At 49.6% G+C, this 18,272-nt stretch overlaps 1 protein-coding gene across 1 annotated transcript in view; it reads right to left on the bottom strand.

Moving 5' to 3' along the window:
• XYLT1 (xylosyltransferase 1) overlaps positions 1–18,272 on the bottom strand; it is a 311,724-nt gene that overhangs the window by 62,909 nt on the left and 230,543 nt on the right. The window contains 1 exon segment of the mRNA XM_032605511.1: positions 17,301–17,503. Coding sequence (XP_032461402.1) covers positions 17,301–17,503 — 203 coding nt within the window.

Genomic DNA, 18,272 nt, shown 5'->3' with positions numbered 1-18,272 from the left:
GGAACCAGACACACAAAATCAACCAGATTTACAGAGAGCACTACAGGAACACACGCGTCCAGTCACTCTGGGAAATCTTTGAGAATTCGCTGGCTTCAGGGCATTAGTCAGCAACTTGCCTGATCGTCCAAGGAAAGACAAACGAGTCTTGTGCTTTGAGGGGAAGCGGGAAGCTGGGGTACGTCCTGAAATCAATGAGTCTCAGGATTCAATGTCATTAACCTTTTTGATTCAGATTGAGGTAGGTAGCGCAGGGTGATTTAAGTGCTAAGGGGCACCAGCTATTTCTGACAGGCTTATGCAGAGAAAGCTGAGTGGTAAGAACATCCAATTTGCTCTGGTTGACACACACTATGAAGGGCTGGATAGGCCTGCAGTCCTGTAGGCCCCTCTGTGAACAAACGGCCATGTCTCTGCCTGGCCCTGGTCAGGCAACACTGACGGGTGAGCTGGATTTCATGTGCTTCTTTCTAGCTCAAGTTCAGTATTGGTAAGCCATGCAGGTTGGGGAAAAATAAAGTAAACGGAGACTGTTGTTTTATGTCAAGTTCAGCTACCCACGGCTGGGTGGGGGTCCAGGCCAGGCTCCAGAGGACGTTGACCAGAAGACCGTGGGAATCTCTACCACCCTTTCTCTATCCAGGGTCCTGAAAGTTGAAGCAAGGAGTCCATCAACGTTGGCACCTGGGTGACAGACTCATCTGAGATAATGCAGGAAAGGCCATGCCTGGCAAGATGGGTGGGTGGACAGGGAACTAAATCTGCAAAGGCTGAGACGGGTGTGTTCTGGGCAAGGCCATTATCTGAATGTGGGAGATCTGGCAGAATGGTCTAGTGCAGGGGGTCTGTGAACTATGGCCCAACACATGTTTTCATATATAAAGTTTTACTGGAACACTGCCACGCCCATTTGTTTACATCCTGTCTATGGCTACCTTATTGCTATAGTGGTAGAACTGTGTCATTGTGACAGAGACCATACAGCTTGCAAAACTTAACCTAAAAATAATAAATATTTTATTTACTATCTGGCCCTTAATAGAAAGGTTTGCTGACCCCTGCCATTATGCTGTTCCTCTTTTTTTGGTCATTCATACATTTTTCTCACAACTTTTTGGCATATCCACCTTATCAAAGCGCCTTCCTGGCCCACCCTCCCTTCTCTTTCCAATGCTGTAATTTTCCTCAGACATATTTCCACTCTATGCATTACCCATTCTCTTATCTATTGTCTCTTTCTCTCATCAGCACCAGGTGGGGTGGTGGGCACACCATGAATATGCTTTATTTATTGTTGTATCCCAGCACCCAGAAAAGTGCCTGGCATACATAGTAGACACTCAATAAATATTTGTTGAATACTTGAAGAACCACTCACCCCTTGTATTTTGCTTTATTAATATTTTCTTATTTAGATCAACAATTTTTTTTAAAAAGAAAACTTCAACTTCAGAAAGCTGGGGCATGCTAGTTTTTCCTTACACGTGTTAATATAGATAAATACTGCCATTTTCAAAAATTCACCTGCGTACTCCTTTAAATCATCTGGCTTACTGCGGCTAAGACTTGGGAAGCCCCGGCTTGTGGTTAAGGACAAGTGGGTTGAAGCCTGAGCTCCATCTCTCAGTAGATGAGTGACCTTGGGTGAGTCCTCACATCCCTTGTCTCTCAAATGGGGGTGATGAGGTCCTGCCTCACCAGGTAGCTGACAGATGAAATGAGACCACAGGCACTAGCACAGCACCCTGCGCACGCTTGGGGCTGGATGAACAGAGGAGGGGACACTGGGGGAGCGGGCATCTCCTGGCAGATCAAGTCACGACAAGCCGCACCTCGGCTCTGCAGCCATCGCTCTCAATGAAGCCCATCTCGGACACTGCCCTCTGCTGTACCGCATCCCAGCAGAGCAATTTGGATTAATGGGACCATTTAGCTGTAGGTGTTCAGAGAATGCAATGTTTAAAGTAACTTGTTAGAAACTTCCCCAGGGCGGCAAAGTTTTAAACAAAGATTGACTCTGTAATAAAAAATTGCTTGGCCTTAAACCACATTCCAGCATCTCAAAGAGCACATTTATGCTCAGAAAGGAGCGGCAACGTTTGTGCCCCCGGCTGGGTTTGCCAAGTAATGTTGACTGATGAACACAATTAAACCGAGGACACTCCTTCTCTTGGGGGAGGAAAGGACACAGGAGACAGCCGGCGGCTCTTGGGGACACAATTTCCACCCCTCCTCCATGAGGGAACAAAACACTGATGTGGGATTCCACTCGGGCCCTACCCTGGGAAGGTTGGCCAGCACCACCAAACGGCCTCCTCTTTCCCACTCTCCACTTTCCGACTAAGCAGTGTTATGGGCACTGGGCCAGGGCCAGAATCCGGGTTTCAGATGTCCAAACTGGCCTCAGTGGGGCTGTTTCTCTTCAGATGGACAAGTGTGTGTGGGAGGAGGCTTGCGACTCTGCCCTCTGCCTTGGCATCTACTCTCTGACTATTTCCCAGGCTGGGACCCATCCAGATGTCAGAGCTGACATCCGACACGTTCAGAAACTGCCTGGGAGCCTTATAGTGGCCACCAGGTTGGTCAGGGACAGATCGTTTGAGCCTGGTGATGGGGTGGGGGAAGTGAGGTTGAAGAGGAGGTCTAAGGTAGAACTTTGGAGGAAGGTTCCAAATTGAACCTTCAGGGAGATTGCAGCTGCGATGACTCAAGAGTGTTGCTCCAGCCCATTGCAGTCAAGCAGGCTGATCAACACCAAGGCTCTTTTCAGAGAGCCTTGCAGCAGGGAGGGGCAACGGGGGCCACGGGCCGGGCTGCTCAACTACAGACTGACCACAAAAAAGGCCAGACCATGATTTTGGTGCAGAATGAATAACTGTCCAGGATATTTAGCTATCATAAGAAGAACAATAAGAGACCCATTTTCTGGGATCTTGTAATAAATGCCCAACTCTGCACTGGGCCCTGTGTTTTACTATCTCTCATTTTTATAATGACCCTAGGAGCAAAGTGTGGTAGGCAGAGGGCTCCGGCCTTGCTTCGCATATCAGGCCCTCCTCTGCCCATCTCCTTAGGTTTACCCGAAGGGAGAGGAACTGATGGTACGATTACTCAGGGCCGGAGAGATTGCTTGGGCATGGTTACTAGTGGGCTGGGTTACTGTTTGGTGAAAGCCCCTACCTGGATTCCACTACTTTTTCTCATGTTTCTTGCCTCAAACCTAGGCTGCATCTGAACACTTGGGGCCTGAATCAGTCATGCTTTCTTCTTCTGCCTCTTCCGTTCATGTAACCAGGTGGTCTCCCTGGCGGACCCGGCCATCTCTGTCTCCTCAGTGCCGTCACCACGGCTGAGCATCCTGGGCCCAACGTTTAGACGGCGGGAGAGATGAACACGAGGACGCACGTGGGTGCCAGGCCTGAGCCTTTGTGCCCACGCCTGGTTGCATATCAGACAGCTTGCAGAGCTGGACCTCAGGCAGATCTTGGATTCCCACCTGGCCACTGGTAACATTATCATCTCCCTCTTACAGGTGAGAAAATCGAGACTCAGGAAGGTTGGATTCACCTGTCTTGAGATCATGCAGGTGGAAGGGAATGGAGAGAGGATTCAAATCCAGGTCAGGATGACACTGCGTGTTCACTCACGTGCCCTCGTGGAGCGAGTGATGGCGCAGAACACACCAGCATCGTTTCGATTCTGCAATGGAACAACCGTGCACATTGGGAGGGATGGCAGCCATTCGTTCTTAATTACGCTGCTTGAGGCTAAGGTTTAAACGAGTGAGAATTCCATCAGCACTGCAGTTTGGCAGTTTGGGGAGGGGTCTGGACGGTCTGAGATCAAAAGGGACAGGATTATAAAGGAATTTGAAAGCTAGGCGTTCCCAGCTAATGCAGAACAGCTGGTTCCTCCGTCCACGCTTACAGCAAACACAACTGGTAAAGCCTGATCTTCCAATCAGCCAGAGGGAGACAGCCCACAAGTGTGCAAATGGGACACACGAGCCACGGTGGTCACGTGGTGCGGTTTGCGCTGTTGTGTTTGGCTTTTCCCCCTGGGGTCCACCGCCGGCCAGCCCCACAGTGAGGCAGCTGTGCAAGGCCGAAAGAGGGTGCATTTGCGAGTCACCTGCACCTGCCTTCAAACCCAGGCTGGGCCACTGCCAAGCTGTGTGACCTTGGGCAAGTCACTCAAACCCACTGAGCCTCAGTGCCCTTCTCCGTGCCAGCCCCCTGGGGATGCTGTGGGGACCAAAACAGAAAATGATGGCTGAATGCTGGTGGCTCTGGATTCAGGTTCTGATGTGCACTGCTCCTCTCTTGGTTATTGGACATCTTTGCCGCCTGGATTCTCTTCCAGATGAAGAGAACGAGGGTTTAGATGGGGAATGAATGAGCAGGAGAGCTTTGGTCCACAACAGCTCAGTGGGTGCAATACGACCTACTGGTGAAGAACTCAGGTTATTTTTCCTTCTTCCCCCGGAAGCATGAGTGAATCTTGGTTCTGACCCCCACAAGTTGTGAGGCACAGGGCAAATTCCTTAACTTCTCTCGGCCTCGGTTTCTTCATCTGTAAAATGGGATGCAGACATAGCATCTACCTTCTGGGGTTTCTGTGACTTTAGGTAACACATGGAAATCTTCTGGCTCAGGGTGCCACATATGGTAAATACAGCCATCCTTCAGTACAGGCAGGGGACTGGTTCCAGGACCCACTGCGCACCTACCAAAATCCGAGGATGCTCAATCTCTTACAGTCGGCCCTCCATAACTGCGGGTTCCATATCCAAACAACCTGGCTATGGACCTGTGGATACAGGGGCCGACTAGACTCATGAAATGCTAGCTAATATTATTAACCACTGCAGTCTGGCAGATCGTGAAGGGCTTCCCCGGGCAACTATTTTGAGAGTCCACTAGTGACCATTCTCCGTGCTGGGCAATGATTCAAAGTGGCAGCAAGTGGGAGGAAGGAAATGAATGATGATGATGATGAAACCCACAGAGTTTCCATCTATCCACCCAACAACTGGACCTTAACCCTGTCCACTGGGCCCATGCTCATCTAAATCTCTGCTATCATCAATAAAACAGGGTAGAAACTCCCCTCCTTTATCCCACTTGACCTTTTAAGTCATGCCGTTCCTCTACAAGGCCCTTGAGGATAATCTCCATCTGTAGTTACATGTGAGGGGGAGGCAGGGGAAGAATAACAGGCTCTGCAGTGCTGATCGCCCACATTGCAGGCCACCTGGGCTCACACTCAAATTCCCAGGGTGCACTTGGATGTGCTTAGAGCATCCCAGAGTGCACAGCATCCCTGCTCTTTGCCACTGGTGGACAAGCCACATCATTGAAGCTTTCCCGAGACGCAAACATGCTCAGTGCACTGGACAGGAAGATGCCTAGGGCTGGAAATGTCCCATCAATGGACACGTAGAGAGCTTCTGCCAAGAGGAAGAACTACGAGATCTGAGGAGGGAGGAGTTAGGAAGAAAATACCTTACAAAATTCATGGCATGGTCAGTCTGGGATGTGGTGAGACCATCAAACTGGCAGAGCATAGAGATCACATTTGTTTCTGAGCTGGTAGCATCCACTCTCTCTTATTTGCTAACAGCAGTGCAATTCTCTCTAGTGGAAGTATTCCTGCCCCACGACAAGGTCCACAAGGGCAGGAGTTTTTAAAATCATTTTCTTTACTACTCCATCTCGAGCATCAAGGACCGTGTTGCTTAATATGTTGTTTACATTTAAATTAAAATCAAATCACACTGAAGATTTGGTTCCTTGGTCCCACAAAGCACATTTCAAGCTCTCAGTAGCCACATGCGGCTGGTGGCTACTGCACTTGGACATCAGCACAGTAAGTTCTACTGGACAGCGCAGGTCTAGAGCACTGCCTGGCATCCAGCAGGGTCTCAATAAGCGTGCGATGGATGAAGGAAGGAAGGAATGACCGAAGTGCTCTGCTCTGCTGGCCAAAGCCAGAACACATGACTGAAGATAAAACCATCCACCTCCTTTCCCCAGGACTGAACTTTTCTCAGTAATGAAAGAAGGGAAAACAAAAGCAGCAAACATACAATATGGCTGGGAAGTATTTAAGCCAAATGGCGGTATCCCTTGCGTGAAAAACGTCATGTCATTCTTGCCTTGTGTTCTGCCACCTTCTGTACCGATTATGTGAACTCCCTACATCCTCCCAGGAATGTCCTTCCTTACCTACTTTAGCCAACACAGTGTTCTACCTTGACTTTCTGAGGAGTCTCGGTGCTTTTCATCTGTGTCCCATGAGAACTCCAGCCTCCCTCTGTCCAGGGGATGCTCTGGGTCAGTCCTCACCTCCAGAAAGGCTGAAGGGCTGTCCAACCGAAAGTACAGCTCAGGAGACCCAGAAGAGCCAGCAAGGGGAAAGCAAACTGAGTTTCTGCAAAGGCAGGAGTGCGACCCGTCAGGCTGGAAAATAACAGGGCTGAGGAAATGATTATTTTGCTACTCGATGCAAACAAAACTGTTAACGGCATAATTACTGGCATGTTTTTCCAGTTCCCTCGTGACCAACAGCCTGAGTGGATACACCCTTTCCGACTCACACATTATCTGGGCGGAGCTTTCCTTGGATGGTGTCCACGTGGGTTTTGGGGTCTCAGGAAAGAGGATGCACATCTCTATCACCCAAAGAATAAAAGTGGCTGGATGCTGAGAAAGCAGCCAACAAGAGAGATGGTCACACCCAGAGATCTGGTGTCAGGCTCCCAAATATGACCTCCCACGAAGTACTGAGGCTAACATATTTTCCACCCTAGCACTCACCTTGCTATTTATTACTGTAATTAAGGGATGAATGTCTATGTCTCCCCCAGACCAATGATCTGCAACTCTGTGTATTCCAATCACCTGGGGAGCTTTAAAAAAGAGATAGATTCTTGCTTCCCGTAAAGAATTTATATTCAACTGGTCTGGGTTGGAGTTCTAATATTTTAAAGAACCTGATACTTGAAAGGTGTTTTAGAGGAAATTTCCGGGAATCACACAGAACTCTGATTTTCCCTCATTGAGAACCGTGTCACGGGATGCCATGCTCCCAGTGGCAGGGACCCTGTCTGTCCTGCTGTCTGCTGTCCCCCAGGGCCCGGAGGTTGGTAGGTGCTCGGGAAATGATTATTGAATGAAGGAACTGGAGAACGTCAGCTCCATCCCCACACAGAGCTGAGAGGATGGGTTCCTTGCAAGAGCTGCCTTCAGAGGGGGCTCCCAGCAATGCCCACCCCAGATGCTGCTGGAGACCAAGGATAGCACCGTCCCCTCCTGCAGGGCAGCTGCAGGCAGGCCCAGCAAGGGGCGGAGGGAGGCTGTACCGGGTTTAAGGGTGTCTCCCCTCCCCAAATTCATATCCACTTGGAACTTCAGAAGGTGACCTTATTTGGCAATAGGATTTTTGTAGATGTAATTAGTTAAGATGATTAGGGTGGGCCCTAACTCCAATGACTGGTGTCCTTATAAAAAGGTCATGAGAAGAGAGGCAGACGTATAGGAAAGAAGGCCAAATGAAGATGGGGGTAGAGATTGAAGTGATGCATCTACAAGGCAAGGAACACCAAGGGCTGACGGTGACCACCAGAAACTAGGAAGAGGCAAGAAATGTTTCCCCTTACAGCCAGTAGAGGAAACACGGGCCTGCAGAAACCTTGATTTCAGCCTTTGAGCCTCCAGAACTGTGAGAGAATAAATTTCTGTTGTTTTAAGATACCCAGTTGGTGGTCATTTCGTGCAGCAGCCTGAGGAACCCACGACACAGGCTAAGGGCACGGAGAGCAGAGGCAGGTGGGCAAAAGGAGGAGTCAGAGGGCTTGTGTGTTTCTCCAAACTCACCTTGCTCCACCCCCTGCCTCCATCACTCTGCTCCACCTACTTCTCTTCTCTTTAGTTCCTGGATGTGCTGGGCTCTTCCCTGCCTCAGGGCCCTTGCATGTGCTGTTCCCCTTCACCTGGTACCTCCACTCCCTCTTTTGCACAGTGGGCCCCATTTCAGGAGTTGGCTTAAACAGCACTCTTTAAAAGCATCTCATCTTCCCTGACCATGCTCCTTAAAGTAGGACCCCCTTCTCACTCCCCATCACGGCACCCCAACGTGACTTTACTGACGTCATCACCATTTCTCCCATAGATTGTAAAGCCCCTCAGTGACTGAGCAGGTCCGTTCCTCTGCTGCATCTCCCAGTCCCTAGCACAGTGCCTGGCACTCAGCCTGGCTCAACACCCAGCTGGTAAGTGAACTGCACAGTTGCTTGAGTAAATAAATGATTATATCCTGCAAGCTGCTCCCAGAGCAGGTAGTGGCCGCTGCTTTTCCGAACGGCCCTGGAGAAGCTCTAGCCTGTTTTCAGAGTCTGGCTCAGACTACGTCCTCTTGGGGAACTCTGAAGGCCCAGGTGTGAAGCAATGAGGGTCTGAATTGGGCCGAGATAGAAGAATCATAGGTGGAAACACACATGAGAAAGTTATCAGGGTTAGAATGAGAATATGCAGGCCCCCATGGAGTGGTGAGATGGAAGGCACACAGGTTTCCAGCTGCTGGTGAACAGGTGGTCTTATTCAGAAGGATGGGGAATGAGAAGGGGGACTGATGTGGGCTGGGAAGAAGTTCTAGAATAATCATTTGAGGGCTATGATCCTGTGGGGAGACAACTGCCTGTAGCTAACCTCATGGGTCTACTGAGAGTTGTACCAGCTACTCAAAGCTTCCAAGGGTTCCAGGGCCCTTGTTTTGAGAGGTTATGTTCCTTAAAAAGAATAAGAAATGCCTCGCACCCATTAGGATGGCTACTATCAAAAAAAAAGAAAGAAAGAAAAGAAAAATATGTTGGCAAGGATGTAGAGAAATTGGAACCCTTGTGCACTGCTTGTGGTGATGTAAATTGGTACAGCCACTAAGGAAAACAGTATGGAGGTTCCTCAAAAACTAAAGAGAGAACTACCATATGATCTAGTAATTCTACTTCTGGGCATATACCCTAAAGAATTGAAAGCACGGAGGTGGAGAGATATTCATACACCCATGTTCATAGCAGCATTATCTACTTATAGCCGTAAGGTAGAAGCAACCCAAGTGTCCATCAATGATGGATGAACGGGTAAGCAAAATGTGGTCTATACATACAAGGGAGATTTATTCACTCTCAGAAAGGAAGGAGATTGTGACACCTGCTACAACGTCAATGAACCCTGACATTATGGTAAGTGAAATAAACCAGTCACAGAAAGACAAATACTGCCTGATTCCATTTCCATGAGGTACCTAAAGCAGTCAAATCCACAGAAACAGAAAAGAGAATGGTGGTTGCCAGGGCCTGGGGGAGGGGCGATGGGGGTTTTGTTTAACGGGTGTGGAGTTTCAGTTTTGCAAGATGAAAAGAGTTCTGGAGCTTGGTTGCATAACAATGTAAATGTACTTAACCATTGAACTTCACACTTAAAAATGGTAAATTTTATGTTACGCGTGTTTTATCACAATTAAAACCAGAAGAACAAAGAGCGGTCTCGAGCCACCTTCTTTCTCAGTCCTTAGCTGTCCCCTCCTGCCTCACACTCAGTCCTCTTCTAAAACTCTGGCCTCAGGCCCCCGGGTGTCCCGGGTCCTCTGCGCCAGCCCTGCTCTGCGGGTCTCCTGAGAATGGGGTTCCGTGCAGATGGGGGGCCTGAGCGCCACACAGGAGGCGGCCTGGCTCTGTGCCTCAAAGGTGAGCTGCTGCTTGGATTCAGGAAGCTCACGATGGCTTACAGGACTCCGGCCTCCGCCGGGAGGTTTAGGGAGGAGGGGGCTCCCTGAATGTGGTTCTAGGTCAGCAGCTGCAGCCCCCATCCTTCCTCACTGGCCTCCCCTTTCCCACTCCATCCCCTCCCCACTCTTGTCTCACAGTAGCCAAAGTGATCCCTCCACATTGTAAATAAGGTTACTTCACGCTGAAACCACATAGCTCATGGGCTAAGGATTCAACCACCGGACAGGTGATCAAAAGTCCCTGCAGGAACTGGCTGGACCATCCTCCCTGGTAGTAAGGCAACCCCTGGCTCGCTGTGTTTCAGCCACGTCAGCCTTCTTTTAGCTCCTCCGGCATGCCAGCATCCCTCCTCCCACCAGGCCTTTGCCCACGCCATCCCCTTTCCTGGAACACTACCTCAGGATCATCCCGCACACTTCCGCTAGCTAAGCCCAACCCATCTCGCACACCTCAGTTCACGTGCTGACTCCTCAGGGAGGCCACCCCAGGCTCCCTGGTCCAGGTGAGCTTTGCTTGCTAAGTGCTCTTATATCCCTCCTTCCTTTCAGAATACTTGCCTCACTTTGTGACCACGTGTTCACTCGTGTGATCATTCTGGTTAATGTCTGTCTTCTCCCATCAATAACAATGGCTGTCACACAGACAGTACTTACCAAGTACTTGCTAAGCACATTACACACGTTAACTCGTTTCATCCTCTAACAACCGTACGGGGTGGTGCTGTTATTGTACCCATTTTACAGATGACGTAACTGAGGCCCAGAGATAGTAAGCAATTTTTCTCAAGTTCAATTTCACACAGCTAGTAAACAGAAGAGCTGGGATTCAAGCTCAGTTGGTCTGGCTTAAGTCTGCACCCTTGACCACTAGGATGAGGGCAGGGACTGACCATGTTCTTCTTTCCCGTTGACCACCTGGTACCCAGCACAGTGTCTGGCACATAGGAGGTGCTCAATAATTATCTGTTGCATGATTGAGTGAAGTCAGAGGAGCCCTATCTCCTGATCTCATCTGCGAGACCATTTTCAGCTGGCCTCACAGGCAGGCCTGAGCTCTTTCCTCCCCAGGACACCCCCAGGCTGCCTTCAGAAGGGGCTTGGATGGTGAAAGAAGGAGGAAGGGAAAAAGGGAAGCTTAGAGCTCTGACCCTAAGCCTCCATCTTTCCATCTTCAACCTCAAATCTGCCTCAGCCAACCGGAATCACTGGAAGCTTTTCTGCTAGAACTAGGCAGAGGTGGGCCAGGCTGAATGGGAAAGGTCACCAGGCTTCTGTGGACGGTGGTGCATCAGATCAGCACCCCTACCCCGACCCCAGCATCATCAGGGATCAGTCGACAAAAGTCCCTAAGTACCAATGCTGTGCAGAGTCCCACGTGACGGAGCTGCATCTTTTTAAACCTGATGAGGTCCTCACCTCAGGACATACGGCACAATCCAGGCTGGCCAAAAGACACGGCTTTCGGGGAGCTCTTAAGAATCCCGGCTCTACCACCTGATGAGTGGGCAAACAAATCGTGCTATAGCCACACAATGGAATAGTATTGAGCCATAAAAAAGGATGAAATACTGGCACATACTACAATGTGGGTAAACCATGAAACTATTATCCTAAGTGAAAGGAGCCAGTCACAAAACATCACACACTGTACGATTTCATTGATCTGAAATATACAGAGTAGGCAAACCCAGAGAGGCGGATTAGAGACTGACAGGGGCTCATGGGGTGAGGTGAGTGGGGAGGGATGGAGTTTCCTCTTGGGGTGATGAAATTGTTTTGGAACTAGATGGAGGTTCTAGGGCGTACAGCATTGTGCACGTACTAAAAGCCACTGGATTGAGCACTTTAAAATGCTTCATTTAATGTTAAGTGAATTTTACCTCAGTTTAAAAAAAAGATCACTGGCTGTATCCTTGTGGTCAAGTTCCTTAACATCTTTGTGCCTCAGTTTCTTCATCTGAAAAATGGGATCCCCAAAGTATGTATGTACTTCATGGAATTGCTGTCAGGACCATGGATAGCACTTAGAATCATGCCAGGGATGTACTAAGTGCTGTAAATGCATTTGCTGTGGTTGCATTTGCTGTTAACAACAGGATTTCCTTGACCCACTCAAGAATCACTGAACTGACTAGAGGAATGAAAAGCAGGGGATCGACTGTGCACAGATGCCTGAGTCCTCTGCCCAGATCCCAGGGCGACTAGGCTCCGTGCCGAATATTATCAAGGGCTTAACTTTCCTGCAAGGTTCACTAGAAGTTGTTTGAATACTAACCTCTTTAAACGTTTTTACACACCAGAAGTCATGTTTTAAGGGATGAGGATTAAGACACGCACGTGTTAAAGGTCCCAGCAGAGGGCCTGGCACACAGTAGGTACACAGGAAACAGCTGCTGGATCTGGGCTCTAGTCTTGCTTGATCAGTGCTACGGAGACACTGGTCTTGGGGACGTTGCAGAAAAGCTGGGACACCTGCTTCCTGTCTGTACGAGCTGGCCTTTCCTGCTGAGGAGCCACAGAAAACCTCTTAGGTTCCTGCTCTGGGTCCCTGGTGGTATGTCAAGAGAGAGGTTTGGGTCTAGGTCAAGTGTAGCTTAAATACCCGCATGGTAGGTCCCGCTAGGTTAGACCTTGTTGCTGTGGATCCCCAAGAGGCAGAATTAGTAGATCCTGGCTTTAGCTTGAAAAACTGTAATACTGTTTTCCCCTACCACATGCTTGCACACACCTACACACATGCATGCATGCACCCACGCACGCACACATACACCACAGACAGAATATGAGCCCCAGAGGGGCCGTGGACACACTCGGCCTTTGCATCTGATTTGCTCTAGGACACAGAGCGCAGTGATAGACTGTGTGGGGTCTGTTGCTACTGGCCCGAACCACGCAGACCAACGGCGCGATGCTTTCGGGTTTCATCCCTTCCTGTGGCCCATCTAACCGAAGAATGCTAGCGCAGTGTCCAGCCTTACTCAGTACATAGAACATATTGAATAAAACCATCATGTCCTTTGAGGATTCCAGACCTAGCAGGGCCTCAGTGCTTGAAAGCATCCATTTTCATTCACACGCTGGATACGTAAACATCTCCAACCAGAGCCTAGGTGGGCCAGGCGGTCACATCAACGGCGAAGGGGGAAGACCTGGATTCTTTAAACACACTTCGCTTGCATATTCCAAACATGAGAACAGTCTTTCCATTCATAGATGAGTTGGTTCTATCCTGCTTCTCTTGAAACATTTTAGCCTTCAAGTCTAACTTTGATTTTCCCACTTTTGAAAGAGATGTAGGTTCAAGAAATCTTTTCCTGGTCTTCTCACGAGTGAAGGGAAAAAGGAAAGCAACTCAGTTGACGGTGAAGTCCAGCCCATGGGGTCCAGGCTACTCCACCACTATAAGAGTAACAGCCTGCACTTAACGAGCACTTTCTGTGTCAGGCACTGTGTTAAGCCCTTGACGTGCAACATGTCCTCTAATCCTCCTAACTGCCCTATGAAGTAGGTACTGATACTGTGCCCCCTTTTAGGTGCTGACGCTGAGATGCAGAAGGCTGAAGCTGATTGTACCAACTCACACGGCCGGTCGGTGGTGGAAGATTCTGCAGCCAGGCTGTCTGTGTCCAGGGTCTCATCGAGGCTACTGGCCAGTGACGACCAATGAGTCTGGCCAGCAGTCAGAACTAGGCAGCAGACCGGGCAGGCGATGTCAAGCCACAAACAGCTCAGAGCAGCCACGACAGGTGGCCTCTGCCCTTGGATATCCCCCCAGGTTTTCAGAGCCTCGTAGAAGCTACTGACTTGGGCACTCACGCCCCTTCGAGAAGGCTCTTAAGTTTGCTCATCCTTCCTGGGAGGGGAGAAGTCATGGTCTTGGAAGCTACAGATGGAGCGGCAGATGGGAAGTGAAAGCTTATCAGAGTTGCCCAGGATAAAACCATTCATCTGCAAAATTCGTATGTTTCTGTGTGGGGCGATTTTACGAAAACAACAGCAAGAGGAAGCAGCAGTGCCTGATGCGTGAAGTGCCTCTGGCCACGAGGCTGGCAACGTGAGTGGCCAGAAGAGCTTGGGGTGGGGCGCGTGGGAATGAGGGCCGTGGGGGGCAGAGGAGACACAGACTGACAGAGATGTCGAGACAACTGAAGCATTAAAGCTAAAAAAATGACGACTCCCTTCTCTGAACCCCCAAATGGGGGGGGGGGGCGCACGGTCTGAGAAAGGATTTCTGGATCTTTCTTGGAGATTATGAGGTGCAGCCTTGGAGACAGCTTGGGAATTAACAGTTGACATTTACTGAGCTTTCTAAGTGCCCAAACTCTGCTCGGTTCTATTGTTATAACCTGATTTCACAAAGATTGAATTTACTTGCCAAGGGTCACCCGCTAGTAAGGTGGCAGAACTCAGAGTCAAACCTTAAGCCATCAGATGGAAGCCTGAGCACTCATCCTCCTGCATACGAAATGCTAGAAATCCTGACATCCTGGCCGAGGTGACCTGGCTAAGTGGCCGCTGTTACGGCTTCAACTTGCAAATCAACAGAGGGCCTCTGGGGGGCAGCACTGAGACCTGATGAGATTCTTTGGGGAAGGGCCATGGGCTGGCCCACCTGCCCTTGAGATCTCTGGCCAAGTGTCACCACCCAACCGAGGCTGAGATGAACTCTGAGGCCTCCACAGGAGGTCCGGAGGTGGGAGAGTGAGACCCTAGACCCTTGATGGGAGTGCCTGACACGCTAGCAGCTGCACTCAGCATGCTGGGGTATTTCTGAATGCGGTCCTTATTTGGAAGGTGGAGGGAGAATGTTCTAACTCGCCCATGCCTTGTGCTTCTCTACACTCACCTCTCCTCACTGTTTTGTTTATTATACTCCAGCCATGTTTAAATTTCTCAACGGCAACTAGTTCATCTCTGACCCGAGTCCAGGCTGTTCAGACGGTTCTCAGTTGGAGGCGATTTTGCTCCTCTGGGAACAACATCTGGAGATGTCTGTGCTTGTCACAAGTGATTGGGGGCGGGGCCCACTGCTGGCATCTAGTGGGTAGAGGCCAGGGGTACTGCCAAACGCCAGCAGTGAGCAGGGCAGCCCCCAGGACACAGGAGGATCCTGCCTGATGTCACTCATGTCTAGGTTGGGAAATCCTCGTCTAGAAGGATCTTCTATTTTCCATTTGTCTGCCGATCCCTTCTTATCCTTCAGGTCTCAGCTCAAAACTGCTACTGTTCTGACCCCCTGGTTATGCCCCTCCTCCACTCACACCATCTTCCTTTCTTCACAGTCTGTTCACACCTACTATGATGTGTCCCTTGCATGATTATCTAATTCTATCCTCCCAGCTAGGATCCGTGCTCCACTGAATGCCCAAGGAGTGCTTGCAGTACTCAACATAGTAGCTGCTTAATAAATGTTTGTGGAATGAATGTTTGAACGAATGAATAAGTAAGTAAGTAAAAGTCTGCCAGAGATACTTCATAATCACCCCCTTGTATTCCTGCCACCCTATGAATAAAAGAAAACTGGTATCTTTCTAATCCCCATTATTTTCCTCAGGTTCAAAGAGTGCCAGGAGTATCCTACGTAAACTAATCAAGGATTGTGCTTTCCCTTGACCTCCTCCAAGGTCCAGATTCTCCCAGCAGATGATGGGATGCCACCAAGCCCAGGACTGAAAGGGGCACAGGAAAGGAGACAGAAGCCATTGCTAGTTTTAAAGAGAGGTCTTCCCTCCATGCCTGTATCTTATATGGATCTTGATTCAAAACCCAAACTCCTGGGAATATGTGATCTCCACATTTGATGGCATTAAGAATGACTGTTAATATTTTGGGTGTGATAATCAAATTGATGTTAAATTCCAAGAGAGACTTTACCTTTTAGATATGTTTACTGAAATATTTACAGATACAATTATATGACGTCTTGGAAATGCTTCACCAAGGGTTGGTGGTAGAGGGTGAAAGTCTGTACTTGTATAGATACAAGGTGAACCGATTACAGTTGAAACTGGGTGACGTGGGGGTCACTATACTAGTCTCATATTCTTGTGCATGTTTGAAAACTTTTATCTAGCTCTTCTGGGAATGCTATACCCAGTGCCAGGAGAGGAAGGAAGGCCCTCTCCCCTTCACCCCGTTCACCTCTCCTTTTCAGCCTTGTCAAAAATCAAGATGGGGGCTTCCCTGGTGGCGCAGTGGTTGAGAGTCCACCTGCCGATGCAGGGGACATGGGTTCATGCCCCGGTCCAGGAAGATCCCACATGCCGCGGAGCGGTTAGGCCCGTGAGCCATGGCCGCTGAGGCTGCACGTCCGGAGCCTGTGCTCCGCAACGGGAGAGGCCACAGCAGTGAGAGGTCCGCGTACCGCAAAAAAAAAAAAAAAAAAAAAAATCAAGATGGAAGACAGAGTCAAGCAAAGAGCTGCCTTCTTGATAGGAAATATAGTTCATTTTCTTGCCTTTTTTCCCCTCTACAGATCTCCAGGGGTTTTCTTTGCTTACGTCTCTTTTAAAGAGTAGACCAACGTTCGTGCAAAGGGACAGGCCTTCCTGGTGGCATCTGAGTTTCTCTCTGCCTAGGGGCTGCTGGCTGTTCCACCAGCTGCCCACAATTGTGGCCAAGCAGCCTGGAGGTTCAGTGGGAGGGCTTCAAGAGAAGCTAGAAATCTGGAGTTTCAGTTGCAATCTCCCGGTTTTAAAATGTGGGCAATCAACTCATGTGTTAAAATCTGAGAGGAGCCAGGTGAACACAACACGGGCCTCCAACAGCCCGGAGACGCCTGTCTGTGATTCTGCCCGGGCTGTCACAGCACTCCTCCTTCTTCCATTTTGTCCCTTTCAGATTAACACCTAAGTCAGACCTTGACCCTCTTCTGCCCCAAACACGCCAGCGATTCCCATCTTTCTTTGAGTAATGGCCAAATTCTAGAACCTCCATGATCTCACCTCAATTTTCTCTCTGGCTTCTGTCTCTTACCACTTTCCCCCTCACTTACTCTGTTCCAGCCACCCTGAGCCCTGCTGTTCCTGGAACACACCAGGCATCCACAGGGCTCAGCACCAGCTCCGCCCTCCTCCTGGACCACTCTCCCTGTCTGGGTGGCTCACTCCATCGGCGTCTTCCATTCTTCTCGGGAAGGACGTTCCTGGCCACTCTCATCTTGCTGCTCTCTGCCTTATTTTTCTGATGTACCATTTTACTTATTTTATGTGCTGTCTGTCTCCCCCACTGCAAAGGTTTTGGCCTTTGCAGTGTGTTCTCAAACAGAGCTGGAAACACCATGTACTTAAGAAATCTCTGTTGAACGAGTGGATGAATGAGCGAATGCTCACGTGATTCTCAGGCTCAGGGTGGACCCTGTGCAGAGAGATCTCATGGAGACAGTGCATATGTGTCTCACAGAGGCAGAAAGGCTTCTCCAGACAGGAGGCAGGCTGCTTCTGCCTCTGGATTCCCAGCTGTGACAGGGGAAGCGGGACTCCAAAGCAGGCTGGCCTGGGGCCGGGCCGCCTTACCTGATGGGGTAGTCAGCTGCGCTGAGGTTGATGAAGAAGTCCCAGGGCCAGTCGGTCATCTCCAGGAGGTCCCGCATGCTCTGCAGGTACGTGGACAGCAGGCTGGCTCCCCCCCAGATGGTGGCCATCCTCCAGGGGGTGACGCGGACGTTGCTGTACTGCCTGGTGAACTGGAGCACTTGGCGATGCAGGTAATTAGAGCGCTTTTCCCAGGAGAGAAAGGGTGACGTTCAGCAGAGCAGAAAACACCAAGACCTGTCCCTTGCCCCCTCTCTGTCCCTTCCCTTCTAGCTGACAGGGCTTCCGAACTTTGCCAAGTAACTGATTCAGGCCCGGGGTGTCTTTCTGCATTGCTATTCGAACTTCATTATTTTTAAAATATTACTTTAGCTATCTGAAATGCAGATTCCCTGGCCCCGCCTCTAAGCCACTGGTTCACTAGGTGTAGGCGGGTGCCTGGGAGTCTGCATTTTTCTATAAGATGGATACATATGGTCTGAGGTAAACAAGCTAAGAAATATAGCCGCATCTAGAGCTGATGAGTATTTCAAGAGGTAGAATTTCTCCATTACCCTCTCGCAGGCCTGCAAGAAGCAAACTTTTTGGATAGGCATCCCCTTTGCCTTCTTGACCAAAGACATAGTCATGTCACGTCAGCAGACCGACAGAAACCTCTGGAACAAGATGCTCAGGGGTCAGCAAGCTGGCTGCAGGTTTTTTGTAAAGTTTTATTGAAACACAGTCACACACATTCATTTACGTATGTTTTTTATGGCTGCTTTCATACTTCAATGCCAGAGCTGAGTAGCTGCGACAGAGCGTATGGCCCACAAAGCCTGAAATACTTGCTCTCTGGCCACTTACAGAAACAGTGTCCCCACCCCTGGGTTAGTTATCTTCACAGAGCGACAGGCACTGCATCGGGCAGTGGGACAGTGAGGAAAAGAGGTACGAATGACAATGTTTATGGAG

This window comes from Phocoena sinus, chromosome 15 (assembly GCF_008692025.1).
Source record: "Phocoena sinus isolate mPhoSin1 chromosome 15, mPhoSin1.pri, whole genome shotgun sequence".
NCBI lineage: Eukaryota > Metazoa > Chordata > Mammalia > Artiodactyla > Phocoenidae > Phocoena > Phocoena sinus.
This window is presented reverse-complemented; position numbering and strand designations above follow the sequence as displayed.